The sequence below is a fragment of the Glandiceps talaboti genome, chromosome 14 (assembly GCF_964340395.1).
Source record: "Glandiceps talaboti chromosome 14, keGlaTala1.1, whole genome shotgun sequence".
NCBI classification, from domain to species: domain Eukaryota; kingdom Metazoa; phylum Hemichordata; class Enteropneusta; family Spengelidae; genus Glandiceps; species Glandiceps talaboti.
The window spans coordinates 9,860,134-9,876,480 of NC_135562.1; the positions used below are offsets into that span (position 1 = coordinate 9,860,134).

A 16,347-nucleotide genomic window follows, 5' to 3' on the forward strand; every position below is an offset into this window, starting at 1 on the left:
ATACCTCTCTTCAAGGCATCCACAAGTGTTAGTCGCTCTCCTGTACTGGGATCAATAATACCACCTGAGGCAAGCTGATCCTGGAAAACCATCTCAGCTGTATCTCTGGTGATAACACCTCTTCTGAGAGCTTCAAGTAGAGTTAAGCGATGCCCGGTCTTAGGATCGATTATTCCACCTGAATGCATCTGACTTTCAAAAAGAGCTAATCCCTTTTGTGGTTCTACAAGTTTAATTTGTATAGCTTCCTCTACAGTCATTTGACTACCAGACTTGGGGTCTATGATACCCCCACTTGTCAACTGAGCTTGTAAAGTTTCGTTGAATTTTATGTCGTCCACATGACCTTTCTGGTAAGCTTGAAATACAGAGAGTGGCTTTCCAGTCTTTGGTTCTTTCATGAATACTGCCTTCTTCTGATCATCTTTCAGCTGTTTGGCCATATTTTTGTCAAGGAGTCTTCTCTTGAGTGCCTCATCTATGGAATACCTTCCACCAGTTTTGGGGTCTACGACTCCACCACTTGAGAGTTCTTCCTTGAAAAGTTCTTTTGCCATTTCTTTGTCAATCAATCCTTTATCAAATGCAGCAGATGTTGGTAGTTTCTTCTTTGATTTAGGATCTACAACACCTCCAGTTTTGAGCTGATCATGCAAAACTTCTACCATCATTTCTCTACTAACAAAACCCTTCTTTACAGCCTCAGTTGGAGACAAGGGTTTTTTGCTCTTTGGGTCTTTAAATCCAGATATTGACATGTACTTGGAAAGTGCTTTTTCAGCAGTGTCTTCATCAACTACCCCCTTTTGAACAGCTTCTGACAAAGGAATCATCTTTCCAGTCTTTGGATCAATGACTCCACCACCAGCAATCTGTTCCTTCAGAAGTTCTTCGGCAACATCTTTAGGAATTATACCATGCCTAACTGCCTCACCAAGGGTAATATACTGCCTAGTTTCAGGATCAAGAACCTTGCCCTTTTTCATATCATCTCTAAGAATTGATAATGCAGTTTCTCTATCAATTACTTCTCTCCTAACAGCTTCTTCAATAGTTAGTCTCTCGCCACTCTTTGGGTCAATTATTCCTCCACTACCGAGTTGTTCCTTCAACATTTTCTCGGCAGCCTTCTGGTCTAGTATTCCTCTTTCAAGAGCATCAGATAAAGTTAGTCTTCGACCAGTTGTGATATCTAAGATGCCTCCAGTCATGACCTGTTGTTTTAGAATCTCATCTTCTAAATCTTTATCAATTACTCCTCGTCTCACAGCCTCATTGAGGGGCACTCTCTCTCCTGTCTTTGTATCTAAAATTCCACCATTCTTAAGTTCATCAAGCAGGAGTTTTTCTGCAACCTCTTTATTAATGATTCCTCTCTTCAGAGCTTCTTGCACAGTGATAAGTTCACCAGTAGAGGGATCCTTGATTCCCGCTGATTTGGGATCTATTATTTCAGCTGTCCTGACTGTTGTCTCTGAAGTGACCACTCTTTGAGATTCCAGTGTTGTTACTATTCCTTCTTCAGGGATCTGCATCATTCTATCAGCTGTTTCCTGGTCAATGAGACCCACCTTAACTGCTTCATCAACAGCTATAGTCTGTCCAGTTTTTGGATCAGTCACAAGGAATTCTTTCCTCTCAACAGTTCTTTGGGGACCAACAGTTAGTCTTTCTGTTTTCACTATAGGCCCAGTTTCTCTAGAGATAGGTTCTTCCATCACAATTTTTTCTATTTTTTGGATGGGTTCTACTTCCCTCGAAATAGACACTTCACTTTCAGGTTCTCTTCTCACTCTCTCAGCTGTTTCTTTGTCAATAAGACCTCTTTCAAGAGCTTCTTCAACAGTCAAATGTTCACCGGTTTTGGGATCTATAATTTCAGCTCTTCTGATTGTCGTCTGTGAAGTTACCAACCTTTGTGAAGATACAGTTCTTACAGTACCTTCTTGAGGTTCCTCCATTATTCTATCTGCTGTCTCTTGATCAATCAGACCGCTTCTTATAGCTTCATCAACAGGTATAGATTCTCCAGTTTTGGGGTCAGTCACAAGAAATTGTGTTCCACCATCAACTTCAACCACTTTCCTCTCAACCCTTGATGTGGTTGTCAATTCTACCTCTCTATCTTTAGTTTCTGTAGACAACCTCTGATAGGTATCCTTGTCAATCAATCCTTTTTGCAATGCTTCGTCAATTGGTATGCGTTTTTGAGTCTTAGGATCTACGACATAGGCAACAACTGACTCATCTGTCTCAACAGTCCTTTGGGGACCAACAACAACTCTTTCTGTTCTCAGAGTTGGTGCCACTTCTCTCGAAATAGATATTTCACTTTCAGGTTCTCTTCTCACTCTCTCAGCTGTTTCTTTATCTACTAGACCTCTTTCAAGAGCTTCTTCAACAGTCAGATGTTCACCTGTTTTGGGATCTATAATTTCAGCTCTTCTGATTGTCGTCTGTGAAGTTACCAATCTTTGTGAAGATACAGTTCTTACAGTACCTTCTTGAGGTTCCTCCATCATTCTATCTGCTGTCTCTTGATCAATCAGACCTCTTCTTATAGCTTCATCAACAGGTATAGATTCTCCAGTTTTGGGGTCGGTCACAAGAAATTGTGTTCCACCATCAACTTCAACCACTTTCCTCTCAACCCTTGATGTGGTTGTCAATTCTACCTCTCTATCTTTAGTTTCTGTAGACAACCTCTGATAGGTATCTTTGTCAATCAATCCCTTTTGCAACGCTTCGTCAATTGGTATGCGTTTTTGAGTCTTGGGATCTACGACATAGGCAACAACTGACTCATCTGTCTCAACAGTCCTTTGGGGACCAACAACAACTCTTTCTGTTCTCAGAGTTGGTGCCACTTCTCTGGAAATAGATATTTCACTTTCAGGTTCTCTTCTCACTCTCTCAGCTGTTTCTTTATCTACTAGACCTCTTTCAAGAGCTTCTTCAACAGTCAGATGTTCACCGGTTTTGGGGTCTATAATTTCAGCTCTTCTGATTGTCGTCTGTGAAGTTACCAATCTTTGTGAAGATACAGTTCTTACAGTACCTTCTTGAGGTTCCTCCATCATTCTATCTGCTGTCTCTTGATCAATCAGACCTCTTCTTATAGCTTCATCAACAGGTATGGATTCTCCAGTTTTGGGGTCGGTCACAAGAAATTGTGTTCCACCATCAACTTCAACCACTTTCCTCTCAACCCTTGATGTGGTTGTCAATTCTACCTCTCTATCTTTAGTTTCTGTAGACAACCTCTGATAGGTATCTTTGTCAATCAATCCCTTTTGCAACGCTTCGTCAATTGGTATGCGTTTTTGAGTCTTGGGATCTACGACATAGGCAACAACTGACTCATCTGTCTCAACAGTCCTTTGGGGACCAACAACAACTCTTTCTGTTCTCAGAGTTGGTGCCACTTCTCTGGAAATAGATATTTCACTTTCAGGTTCTCTTCTCACTCTCTCAGCTGTTTCTTTATCTACTAGACCTCTTTCAAGAGCTTCTTCAACAGTCAGATGTTCACCAGTTTTGGGGTCTATAATTTCAGCTCTTCTGATTGTCGTCTGTGAAGTTACCAATCTTTGTGAAGATACAGTTCTTACAGTACCTTCTTGAGGTTCCTCCATCATTCTATCCGCTGTCTCTTGATCAATCAGACCTCTTCTTATAGCTTCATCAACAGGTATAGATTCTCCAGTTTTGGGGTCGGTCACAAGAAATTGTGTTCCACCATCAACTTCAACCACTTTCCTCTCAACCCTTGATGTGGTTGTCAATTCTACCTCTCTATCTTTAGTTTCTGTAGACAACCTCTGATAGGTATCTTTGTCAATCAATCCCTTTTGCAACGCTTCATCAATTGGTATGCGTTCTTGAGTCTTGGGATCTACGACATAGGCAACAACTGACTCATCTGTCTCAACAGTCCTTTGGGGACCAACAACAACTCTTTCTGTTCTCAGAGTTGGTGCCACTTCTCTGGAAATAGATATTTCACTTTCAGGTTCTCTTCTCACTCTCTCAGCTGTTTCTTTATCTACTAGACCTCTTTCAAGAGCTTCTTCAACAGTCAGATGTTCACCTGTTTTGGGGTCTATAATTTCAGCTCTTCTGATTGTCGTCTGTGAAGTTACCAATCTTTGTGAAGATACAGTTGTTACAGTACCTTCTTGAGGTTCCTCCATCATTCTATCTGCTGTCTCTTGATCAATCAGACCTCTTCTTATAGCTTCATCAACAGGTATGGATTCTCCAGTTTTGGGGTCGGTCACAAGAAATTGTGTTCCACCATCAACTTCAACCACTTTCCTCTCAACCCTTGACGTGGTTGTCAATTCTACCTCTCTATCTTTAGTTTCTGTAGACAACCTCTGATAGGTATCTTTGTCAATCAATCCCTTTTGCAACGCTTCATCAATTGGTATGCGTTTTTGAGTCTTGGGATCTACGACATAGGCAACAACTGACTCATCTGTCTCAACAGTCCTTTGGGGACCAACAACAACTCTTTCTGTTCTCAGAGTTGGTGCCACTTCTCTGGAAATAGATATTTCACTTTCAGGTTCTCTTCTCACTCTCTCAGCTGTTTCTTTATCTACTAGACCTCTTTCAAGAGCTTCTTCAACAGTCAGATGTTCACCAGTTTTGGGGTCTATAATTTCAGCTCTTCTGATTGTCGTCTGTGAAGTTACCAATCTTTGTGAAGATACAGTTCTTACAGTACCTTCTTGAGGTTCCTCCATCATTCTATCCGCTGTCTCTTGATCAATCAGACCTCTTCTTATAGCTTCATCAACAGGTATAGATTCTCCAGTTTTGGGGTCGGTCACAAGAAATTGTGTTCCACCATCAACTTCAAACACTTTCCTCTCAACCCTTGATGTGGTTGTCAATTCTACCTCTCTATCTTTAGTTTCTGTAGACAACCTCTGATAGGTATCCTTGTCAATCAATCCCTTTTGCAACGCTTCATCAATTGGTATGCGTTCTTGAGTCTTGGGATCTACGACATAGGCAACAACTGACTCATCTGTCTCAACAGTCCTTTGGGGACCAACAACAACTCTTTCTGTTCTCAGAGTTGGTGCCACTTCTCTGGAAATAGATATTTCACTTTCAGGTTCTCTTCTCACTCTCTCAGCTGTTTCTTTATCTACTAGACCTCTTTCAAGAGCTTCTTCAACAGTCAGATGTTCACCTGTTTTGGGGTCTATAATTTCAGCTCTTCTGATTGTTGTCTGTGAAGTTACCAATCTTTGTGAAGATACAGTTGTTACAGTACCTTCTTGAGGTTCCTCCATCATTCTATCTGCTGTCTCTTGATCAATCAGACCTCTTCTTATAGCTTCATCAACAGGTGTGGACTCTCCAGTTTTGGGGTCGGTCACAAGAAATTGTGTTCCACCATCAACTTCAACCACTTTCCTCTCAACCCTTGATGTGGTTGTCAATTCTACCTCTCTATCTTTAGTTTCTGTAGACAACCTCTGATAGGTATCTTTGTCAATCAATCCCTTTTGCAACGCTTCATCAATTGGTATTCGTTTTTGAGTCTTGGGATCTACGACATAGGCAACAACTGACTCATCTGTCTCAACAGTCCTTTGGGGACCAACAACAACTCTTTCTGTTCTCAGAGTTGGTGCCACTTCTCTGGAAATAGATATTTCACTTTCAGGTTCTCTTCTCACTCTCTCAGCTGTTTCTTTATCTACTAGACCTCTTTCAAGAGCTTCTTCAACAGTCAGATGTTCACCTGTTTTGGGGTCTATAATTTCAGCTCTTCTGATTGTCGTCTGTGAAGTTACCAATCTTTGTGAAGATACAGTTCTTACAGTACCTTCTTGAGGTTCCTCCATCATTCTATCTGCTGTCTCTTGATCAATCAGACCTCTTCTTATAGCTTCATCAACAGGTATGGACTCTCCAGTTTTGGGGTCGGTCACAAGAAATTGTGTTCCACCATCAACTTCAAACACTTTCCTCTCAACCCTTGATGTGGTTGTCAATTCTACCTCTCTATCTTTAGTTTCTGTAGACAACCTCTGATAGGTATTCTTGTCAATCAATCCCTTTTGCAACGCTTCATCAATTGGTATGCGTTCTTGAGTCTTGGGATCTACGACATAGGCAACAACTGACTCATCTGTCTCAACAGTCCTTTGAGGACCAACAACAACTCTTTCTGTTCTCAGAGTTGGTGCCACTTCTCTGGAAATAGATATTTCACTTTCAGGTTCTCTTCTCACTCTCTCAGCTGTTTCTTTATCTACTAGACCTCTTTCAAGAGCTTCTTCAACAGTCAGATGTTCACCTGTTTTGGGGTCTATAATTTCAGCTCTTCTGATTGTCGTCTGTGAAGTTACCAATCTTTGTGAAGATACAGTTCTTACAGTACCTTCTTGAGGTTCCTCAATCATTCTATCTGCTGTCTCTTGATCAATCAGACCTCTTCTTATAGCTTCATCAACAGGTATGGACTCTCCAGTTTTGGGGTCGGTCACAAGAAATTGTGTTCCACCATCAACTTCAAACACTTTCCTCTCAACCCTTGATGTGGTTGTCAATTCTACCTCTCTATCTTTAGTTTCTGTAGACAACCTCTGATAGGTATCTTTGTCAATCAATCCCTTTTGCAACGCTTCATCAATTGGTATGCGTTTTTGAGTCTTGGGATCTACGACATAGGCAACAACTGACTCATCTGTCTCAACAGTCCTTTGGGGACCAACAACAACTCTTTCTGTTCTCAGAGTTGGTGCCACTTCTCTGGAAATAGATATTTCACTTTCAGGTTCTCTTCTCACTCTCTCAGCTGTTTCTTTATCTACTAGACCTCTTTCAAGAGCTTCTTCAACAGTCAGATGTTCACCGGTTTTGGGGTCTATAATTTCAGCTCTTCTGATTGTCGTCTGTGAAGTTACCAATCTTTGTGAAGATACAGTTCTTACAGTACCTTCTTGAGGTTCCTCCATCATTCTATCTGCTGTCTCTTGATCAATCAGACCTCTTCTTATAGCTTCATCAACAGGTATGGACTCTCCAGTTTTGGGGTCGGTCACAAGAAATTGTGTTCCACCATCAACTTCAAACACTTTCCTCTCAACCCTTGATGTGGTTGTCAATTCTACCTCTCTATCTTTAGTTTCTGTAGACAACCTCTGATAGGTATCCTTGTCAATCAATCCCTTTTGCAATGCTTCGTCAATTGGTATGCGTTCTTGAGTTTTGGGATCTACAACATAGGCAACTACTGACTCATCTGTCTCAACAGTCCTTTGGGGGCCAACAACAACTCTTTCTGTTCTCAGAGTTGGTGCCACTTCTCTGGAAATAGATATTTCACTTTCAGGTTCTCTTCTCACTCGCTCAGCTGTTTCTTTATCTACTAGACCTCTTTCAAGAGCTTCTTCAACAGTCAGATGTTCACCTGTTTTGGGATCTATGATTTCAGCTCTTCTGATTGTCATCTGTGAAGTTACCAATCTTTGTGTTACAGTACCTTCTTGAGGTTCCTCCATCATTCTATCTGCTGTCTCTTGATCAATCAGACCTCTTCTTATAGCTTCATCAACAGGTATGGACTCTCCAGTTTTGGGGTCGGTCACAAGAAATTGTGTTCCACCATCAACTTCAAACACTTTCCTCTCAACCCTTGATGTGGTTGTCAATTCTACCTCTCTATCTTTAGTTTCTGTAGACAACCTCTGATAGGTATCTTTGTCAATCAATCCCTTTTGCAACGCTTCGTCAATTGGTATGCGTTTTTGAGTCTTGGGATCTACGACATAGGCAACAACTGACTCATCTGTCTCAACAGTCCTTTGGGGACCAACAACAACTCTTTCTGTTCTCAGAGTTGGTGCCACTTCTCTGGAAATAGATATTTCACTTTCAGGTTCTCTTCTCACTCTCTCAGCTGTTTCTTTATCTACTAGACCTCTTTCAAGCGCTTCTTCAACAGTCAGATGTTCACCTGTTTTGGGGTCAATAATTTCAGCTCTTCTGATTGTCGTCTGTGAAGTTACCAATCTTTGTGAAGATACAGTTGTTACAGTACCTTCTTGAGGTTCCTCCATCATTCTATCTGCTGTCTCTTGATCAATCAGACCTCTTCTTATAGCTTCATCAACAGGTATAGATTCTCCAGTTTTGGGGTCAGTCACAAGAAATTGTGTTCCACCATCAACTTCAAACACTTTCCTCTCAACCCTTGATGTGGTTGTCAATTCTACCTCTCTATCTTTAGTTTCTGTAGACAACCTCTGATAGGTATCCTTGTCAATCAATCCCTTTTGCAACGCTTTGTCAATTGGTATGCGTTCTTGAGTCTTGGGATCTACGACATAGGCAACAACTGACTCATCTGTCTCAACAGTCCTTTGGGGACCAACAACAACTCTTTCTGTTCTCAGAGTTGGTGCCACTTCTCTGGAAATAGATATTTCACTTTCAGGTTCTCTTCTCACTCTCTCAGCTGTTTCTCTATCTACTAGACCTCTTTCAAGAGCTTCTTCAACAGTCAGATGTTCACCTGTTTTGGGGTCAATAATTTCAGCTCTTCTGATTGTCGTCTGTGAAGTTACCAATCTTTGTGAAGATACAGTTCTTACAGTACCTTCTTGAGGTTCCTCCATCATTCTATCTGCTGTCTCTTGATCAATCAGACCTCTTCTTATAGCTTCATCAACAGGTATGGATTCTCCAGTTTTGGGGTCGGTCACAAGAAATTGTGTTCCACCATCAACTTCAAACACTTTCCTCTCAACCCTTGATGTGGTTGTCAATTCTACCTCTCTATCTTTAGTTTCTGTAGACAACCTCTGATAGGTATCCTTGTCAATCAATCCCTTTTGCAACGCTTCGTCAATTGGTATGCGTTTTTGAGTCTTGGGATCTACGACATAGGCAACAACTGACTCATCTGTCTCAACAGTCCTTTGGGGACCAACAACAACTCTTTCTGTTCTCAGAGTTGGTGCCACTTCTCTAGAAATAGATATTTCTCTTTCAGGTTCTCTTCTCACTCTCTCAGCTGTTTCTTTATCTACTAGACCTCTTTCAAGAGCTTCTTCCACAGTCAGATGTTCACCTGTTTTGGGGTCTATAATTTCAGCTCTTCTGATTGTCGTCTGTGAAGTTATCAATTTTTGTGAAGATACAGTTGTTACAGTACCTTCTTGAGGTTGCTGCACCATTTTTTCGGCAGATGCTCGGTCAATCAGTCCTGTTTTAACAGCTACATCAATTGGTAAAGTTTGTCCAGTTCTTGGATCAGTCACAAGAAATTGAGTTTCATCTTCAACATCATCTTTTGTCTCAACTGTTCTTTGAGGACCAACAATTATTCGTTCTGACTTCAAAGTAGGTCCTGTTTCTCTTGAAATGGATTCTTCGACTATGACTCTCTCAGCCTTTACAGCAGGCTCTGTTTCTCTTGATATACGATGCTCTACAATAGATAACTCTGAAGGGATAATACCTCTCCTTACTGCTTCATTGAAAGGTACTTTTTCGCCTGTATTGGTGTCAAGAATACCACCAGTTTTTTCTTGTTTTGTAAACACTCTTGTCAATGTCTCTTGATCAACTAGTCCAAGTCTTAATGCATCAGCAACTGCCACATACTGTCCAGTTGCAGGTTCAAAAATACCATGACCAGTTGTCAATTGTTCTGCTATGACTATGTCAGTTGTGTCATGATCAACTAATCCACGCCTTTGTGCCTCAGACAGTGTCAGTTTTTCTCCGGTTCTGGGATCTACAATACCACCAGCAACTAGCTCATGGGTTACCAATTTTCTCACTGTAAACTCATCAACCAGACCACGACGAAGTCCTTCAGCCATGGGGACTTTATCACCCTTTTCAGGATCAATTATGCCTCCACTTTCGAGTTGATCCTCCAGAATCTTTGTGGCTGTATCTTGATCTATCAAACCAGCAGACACAGCCTCAGTAATTGTCAATTTTTCACCAGACTTAGGATCTACAATACCACCAGTCTTGCCTTGTTCCACCAAAATAGCTATTTTCCTCTCATTTGTGATAATGCCCCTTTGCTCAGCTACCTCAAGTGTAACAATCTTTCCTTTTTTATCTCGTAGAAGAGCTGGGGCTATCCCTTTCTTTGTTGCTGTATCAGCTGTCTTTTTCTCTATCAGCCCTTTTTTCACAGCATCTTGAAGGGGAATCTTTTTGCCAGTTTTGGGATCAAGAACACCACCCATCACTACCTGTTGTCTTACAACTTCAGCAGCGGTATCATTATTAATGTATCCTTTTTTGACAGCTTGTGCTAAAGTGATTCTTTTCTTAGTAGTTGGCTCAAGTATTCCACCTGCTTCAAGTTCCTTTTGTATAGGCTTGACTGCAGAGTCTTTGTCAACAAGTCGTTTCTTTATACCTTCTACAACAGACACAGTCTTCCCTGTTTTGGGATCAATGATAGTTACAGATACTTCCCGTTTGACAACAGTGGTAGTTTTTCTAACATCTGATGTTAAAAGTTTACCAGTTTGTGGGTCAATCACTGATGCAATTGATGGTTGCTCTTCTGCTAATCTACGAGTGGATGGATCAATAAGTCCACGTCTGATTGCTTCTTCAGGTGACACTCTTTCTGCTGTCCTGGGATCAATGACACCTCCTGTTGAAAGTTCTTCTCTGACAATATCAGCTGCCAATTGTGGTGTAATCAAACCTCGTTTTAGAGCTTCATCTACTGTCAGTTTTTCACCTGTCTTGGGGTCTATCATGCCTCCTGTTTCAATCTCTTTCTGGAGAAATTGCCTTGCGGTGTCTTTGTCAATTATTCCCCTCTCCAAGGCTTCAAATACAGTTACTTTTTGACCGGTTTTTGGATCAAGAATAGTCACTGCTACACGTCTCTCTTCAGTAACTCTAACTTCTCTCTGAATATAACTTGCGTCCTCCAAAGTCTCTGTTATGGTCCTTTCTGGTCGTATCGGTGTATGGCTTGGTTCCTTTTTGGCAAGCTCTGCAACAGAAGGATCAACAATGCCTCTCTTCACAGCTTCATCAAGAGAGATTTTTTCACCAGTTTTGGGATCAAGCACACCTCCAGTGGCAATTTGTTCCCGAACAACATCTGCTGCTGTTTCTGGGGCAACTAAACCACGTTTCAGAGCTTCTGTAAGAGGAACTCTTTCTCCAGTCTTCGGATCAACTATACCACCAGATTCCAACTCTCTCAGAAGAAGATGAATGATGGTTGTATGGTCAATTAGGTGTTTGGTGATTGCCTCAACAACAGTCACCTGTTTTCCAGTTTGGGGATCAACAATACTAACTGAAACTTCTCTCTGCGGCATCTCTTCTGTTCTCACTTCCTTCCATACTGTCTCAACCTTTTCTGGTATGATAGTTTTAACACTCTGCTGATCAACTGCAACTGTAAATGAAGGTTTCTCTTTGACTATTTGGGCTGTCGAAGGACTTATCAAAGACATCTGTACAGCTTCATCAAGGGGAATCTTCTGTCCTGTTCTAGGGTCTGTGACGCCACCTGTGGTGAGCTCTTCCCTAACTATGTCAGCAGCTAACTCAGAATCAATAAGGCCATGCCTGGTTGCTTCATCAATGGTTAACTTTTCATTTGTTTTGGGGTCTATAATACCTCCTGTTTCTAATTCTTTTCGCAAAAGTTGCCTTGCTGTATCTCGGTCAATGATGCCTTTATCTAGGGCTTCAAAAATGGTCAGATTTTGTCCAGTTTTGGGATCAACTATTGTTAGTGCCATGTGTCTCTCTTCAGTTACCCTCATTTCTCTCTTCACAACACTAATCCTTTCTGTTATTTCAGATTGCAGGGGTTTGTGGGTTGGTTCCTTTTTGGCAAGCTCTGCAATAGTTGGATCTACAATGCCTCTTTTCACAGCTTCATCGAGTGGAAACCTTTCACCAGTACTTATATCGAGCACGCCACCAGTAGCAAGCTGCTCCCTGACAACATCTGCTGCTGTATCAGGGTTAATAAGACCCCGTTTAACAGCTTCAGTCAGTGGCACTCTTTCTCCAGTTTGTGTTACTAAAATACCACCTGATTCAAGCTCTTTTGATAGAAGTGTTTGTGCATTATCCCTGTCAAGCAGACCTCTTTCCAAGGCCTCAATGACAGATATTTTTTCTCCAGTTTTGGGATCAATTATGGTCACTGTTATGTCCTTATGTTGCACCACCTTCATTTCCTTTGAAACATAGCTGATTTCTTCAGGCTCTTCAGTTACTACAGCTCTGCTTGTAACTGTACGGGTTACTGTTGTCTTTCTTGGTTCTTTTTTCACTTTGTCTGCAGTTGCAGGATCTACTAAACCCCTCCTCACTGCTTCATCAAGGGTCAGTGTCTCCTTTGTTTGAGGATCAATGATGCCACCTTGTGAAATTTGGCTCCTCACTACATCAGCTGCTCTCTCTGGATCTACTATGCCTCGTTTTAATGCTTCAGCCAAGGAAATGTTTTCTCCAGTTTTTGGATCATAAATGAACATTGTCACTTCCTGTGTTGATACATACTGAGGAGTCATTTGTCTATGAATAATTTCAACTCTTTCACGCCTTTTAGATAGTACCAAAGTGATTATTTCTTCATCAATTATGCCTCTTCTCTGTGCTTCTTCAAGAGGAATTCTCTCTCCAGTCTTAGGATCAATTACACCACCTTCTAGTAGTTGGACTTGTATAACATCAGCAGCTGTGGTAGGATCAAGCAGAGCCTGCTTCACAGCTTCTTCTAAAGTCAACCTATCCCCAGTATGTGGGTCAATGATGCCACCAGATTTGAGTTGTTCTTCGACTGCCTTCTCTGCAACCTGAGGTTCAACTATACCCTTCCTAACGGCAGCAGCTAATGTTATCCTCTGCTGTGTACGAGGGTCAATGACACCACCAGAGAGCAGTTCTTCTGTTATTAATGTTGCCTTGTATGTTTCTGGTTTCTTTGATTTCTCCAAATCTCTTGATAGTCTATCTGCCATATCATCATCAACAAGCCCTCTCTTCAAAGCATCTTGAAGGGTAAGCCTTTCACCACTCTTAGGGTGAATAATGCCACCTGAGAGCAGCTGCTTCAGAAGGATTTTCTCGGCAACATCATCATCGATGAGTCCACGATCAACTGCATCAAGAACAGAAAGTTTATCCTCTGTTTGTGGGTCTGCAATACCGCCATTTTGCAGTTCCCTGTCAAATATGTCAACAGCTGTGTCATCTTCGATCAGCCCTCGCTGTAAGGCCTGAACTGGCAATAGCTGTTCCCCTGTATGAGGATCAGTAATGTAGATTATTTCTTTTCTCATTACTCTTGTTACCATCTCTGGAGTCTCTACAGTAGAGTAGATGCCAGACTCTGGTGATTTGGTGGGAGATTCAAATGTCTCCATGACAGTAGGTCCTTCACTTGGTGAACCCATTCTTGCAACAGTGGAACCTGGTGTACTGACTGTCTCATCATATGAAGGCGTCTTTGTCATCTGGACCATTCTCAATGTGGTCTCTTCTACTTTACGAAGTCTTATATCTTCTGGTGTTGGTGCAGTGGCACCTTCTACCTCATCAACATCCTGAAGCCGCAAAGACAGGGGTCTTGAACCTGGTTCACTGCTAGGCTCCTCTTCCCCTGGCTTTCCTGGTAGATATACAACTGTATCACCAGTATCAGTTGAAGATGCTGATAACCTGGTATCAGTTGGGCTGATGTCTACAGGGCTGCCCATAACAACTTTAGACTGTACAGTTGTTACAGTGACTTCTTCTCCAGGCTCCTGCACTGCCGTGGTACTTCTGACAACATCATGCTCGATTCTGTGAACAATTCCTTCCGTTGGTTCTATGTCATCTGGTTTTCTCCTCTCTGGAGGTTCTGTGTCACGAAGTGTTGGAGGAGGAACTGACTCAACAACACTAACCTTTTGTGGTGTAGGTATTATTTCAGGCTCTAAAACAGGTTCTGGTTCCTTCTTTGTTGGTTTAGTTACTGCTGATGGCTGTTGCTTCTTAGTAGGTGATTCTGGCCGTTTCTTCGTAGTTGGAGACTCTGGTTTCTTTGGTGATTGAAGTGGCTTCCTTGTTTTACCAGGTGATTCAGGTTGTTTTTTAGGTTGCTTATCAGGTTCTTGTTGCTTGGGCTTTGTATCCACCTTTTTGGCTTTTGGGGATTCAGGTTCAGGCTTCTTGCTTTTAGCAGGTGACTCAGGTTTCTTTGGGGATACAGTTGCCTTTGATGTTTTGGGAGATGCAGGTTTCTTTGTTTTCTCTGGAGACTCAGGGCGTTTTGGTTTCTTGGATGTGTCAGGTGACTTTGCTTTCTTTGGAGACTCAGTTGGTACTTTTGGTTCTTCTTTCTTGGGTTCTACTTCAGCAGCAGTTGGTTCTATGTCTAGTGCACTAGGCATTTCCTCTGCTACATATTTGCTCACTTCTTTCACTACAATGTCTTCCTTTGGTTGAGTACCATCATCAGGAACAGTGTCTGGTTCAACCATTGTTGTTGGCGAAACCTGCACAACTTCTCTTGTCGTTGATGTTGTTGTTATAGTCGTGGTACTCTCTTGCACATCATCTCTTGTTCTAGAAATGATTTGCTCTTCTGGTTGTCTTTCTGCCTCCTCTGGTGAGACCACAGTTTTCATGATTATAGGTTCTTCTTCTCTAACTAACTGCCTTTTATCAGGTAACAGCACAACCTCTCTCACATCAATTGGTTTTTCAAGGATGACCTCCTGGCCTGGAATGTGTGTAGGCTCTGCTGGCTCTGTACCAGTGACATGTACCTCTGTTTCGTAAGATTCAGTTCTTTGAACATATGTTGTATGTACAGTCTTCCTTGTCACGCCATCTTCTAGGCTTTCAACAGTCACTTTCTCAAACTCCTCCCTTTCTGGTTCACCTATTCTCTTTTCCAATGTGATTTCCGTTGGTCTTTCAAAAGATGGTTCTGCATAACTGATCTTTGTATCTACACGCTCAATTTCCAGTACTCTTTCACTTGGTTTTTCAGGTTGTCTAATCTCCTGTGTTGATGCTGGTGTGCCATCTACTACATCGGGTTGTTTTGGACTTTCAAGTATGACAGTCGTCTTGGATACCGGTACAGTCTCTTTTTCTATTGTTTCAATAACACTTTCTGTTCTGGTAGTTGGTTCACGAATGACTTGTTGGTAAGTTGTTTGCACAGTTTCAACAGGTTTTCTTCTTTCAACAGGTACTTCCTTTATCAGTTCCGGTGTTTCTCTTCTTGAGGTACTAATTGTTATATCTGTAGGCATTTTTGGAACTGCTTTTTGCTTCTTTGGAGGTTCCTGGGGGGCCTTCTTCTTCCTTTCCGGCGATTTCGGTGGACTGCTTGGGGTTTTCTTTACAGCTGTTGTTTTTATTTCTACTTTGGATTTACCAACTGGCTGTTTCTTAGTAGTTTTGGTGTCCTTAGGCTTTGCCTGCTCAGGATCCAAGGCACGTTTTCTAGGACCAGCTTCCACAACGTCGGCTTTATGTGCGACGATTTCTTCTTGCATAGGTTCTGGATATGTAGGCTCTTGAGATGTAACAGGTGCAAACTGCTGCAGAGGTGTTTTTCTGGATTCAAATAATGTAAATTTGGTACTTTCAACACCAGGCTGCATTACTTGTTGAGCAACACTAGGTTGTTGAAATACTGATTTCTGTACAATATGAGTTGTTGTGGTGGTGGTGAGTTGTGTTGTCTCACCAGGTTGTCGCTGCAGTAGGACATCCGTTGTTAGCAGAGTACTGCCATCTGGTTGTCGTTGAATTGGAATCGAACCACCAATTGGATAGAAGAGTGTAAATCTTTCAAGCAGTTCGCCCTAGGAAAAAAAGGAAAATTATGAAATGTCAATACTTTGGGGAAGTTTCTATATCTCAAAAAGTGAATTTGCAATGGTGATTAGGGATCACCTTGACCCAGAAAACTCAAAATTTCACCACTAAATGTGGGCAATGGGATGGGATGGGTTGGGATGGGACGAACACATATAGTGCATTATGATCAGGGAAAGGATGGATTATAGCAAATCAACAGCAAAAATGGTTACACTAGCTACAAACATACAAAAATGTGAGTGCAACAATGCAAAGCATTAACACAAGACGTGCTTACTTTGTGAAAAGACAATGTCCGACAGGACTAGACAGCACATTATTATCCCAGAGATTTTACATCACCTTGTTTGTATACTCACCTTGCTGTGTTATTTCTTCTCATATGTTAATAACGCTTTACTAGCTACAAAGTCTTGTATTTTAAGTGGTCACAGACCATAACAGAAATAAGATACATTCTAAAAACTAAGTTTTTTTATA

At 41.6% G+C, this 16,347-nt stretch overlaps 1 protein-coding gene across 13 annotated transcripts in view; it reads right to left on the minus strand.

The window, feature by feature from the left end:
• The window catches only part of LOC144445939 (uncharacterized), a 287,770-nt gene that overhangs the window by 168,600 nt on the left and 102,823 nt on the right, over window positions 1–16,347 (minus strand). For all 13 annotated transcript variants that reach the window (XM_078135586.1, XM_078135585.1, XM_078135584.1 and 10 more), the window contains one exon: window positions 1–15,851. This exon is cut by the window's left edge and continues 1,132 nt beyond it. In XM_078135586.1, the coding sequence (XP_077991712.1) occupies window positions 1–15,851 (15,851 nt within the window). The remainder of the gene's footprint in view (window positions 15,852–16,347) is intronic.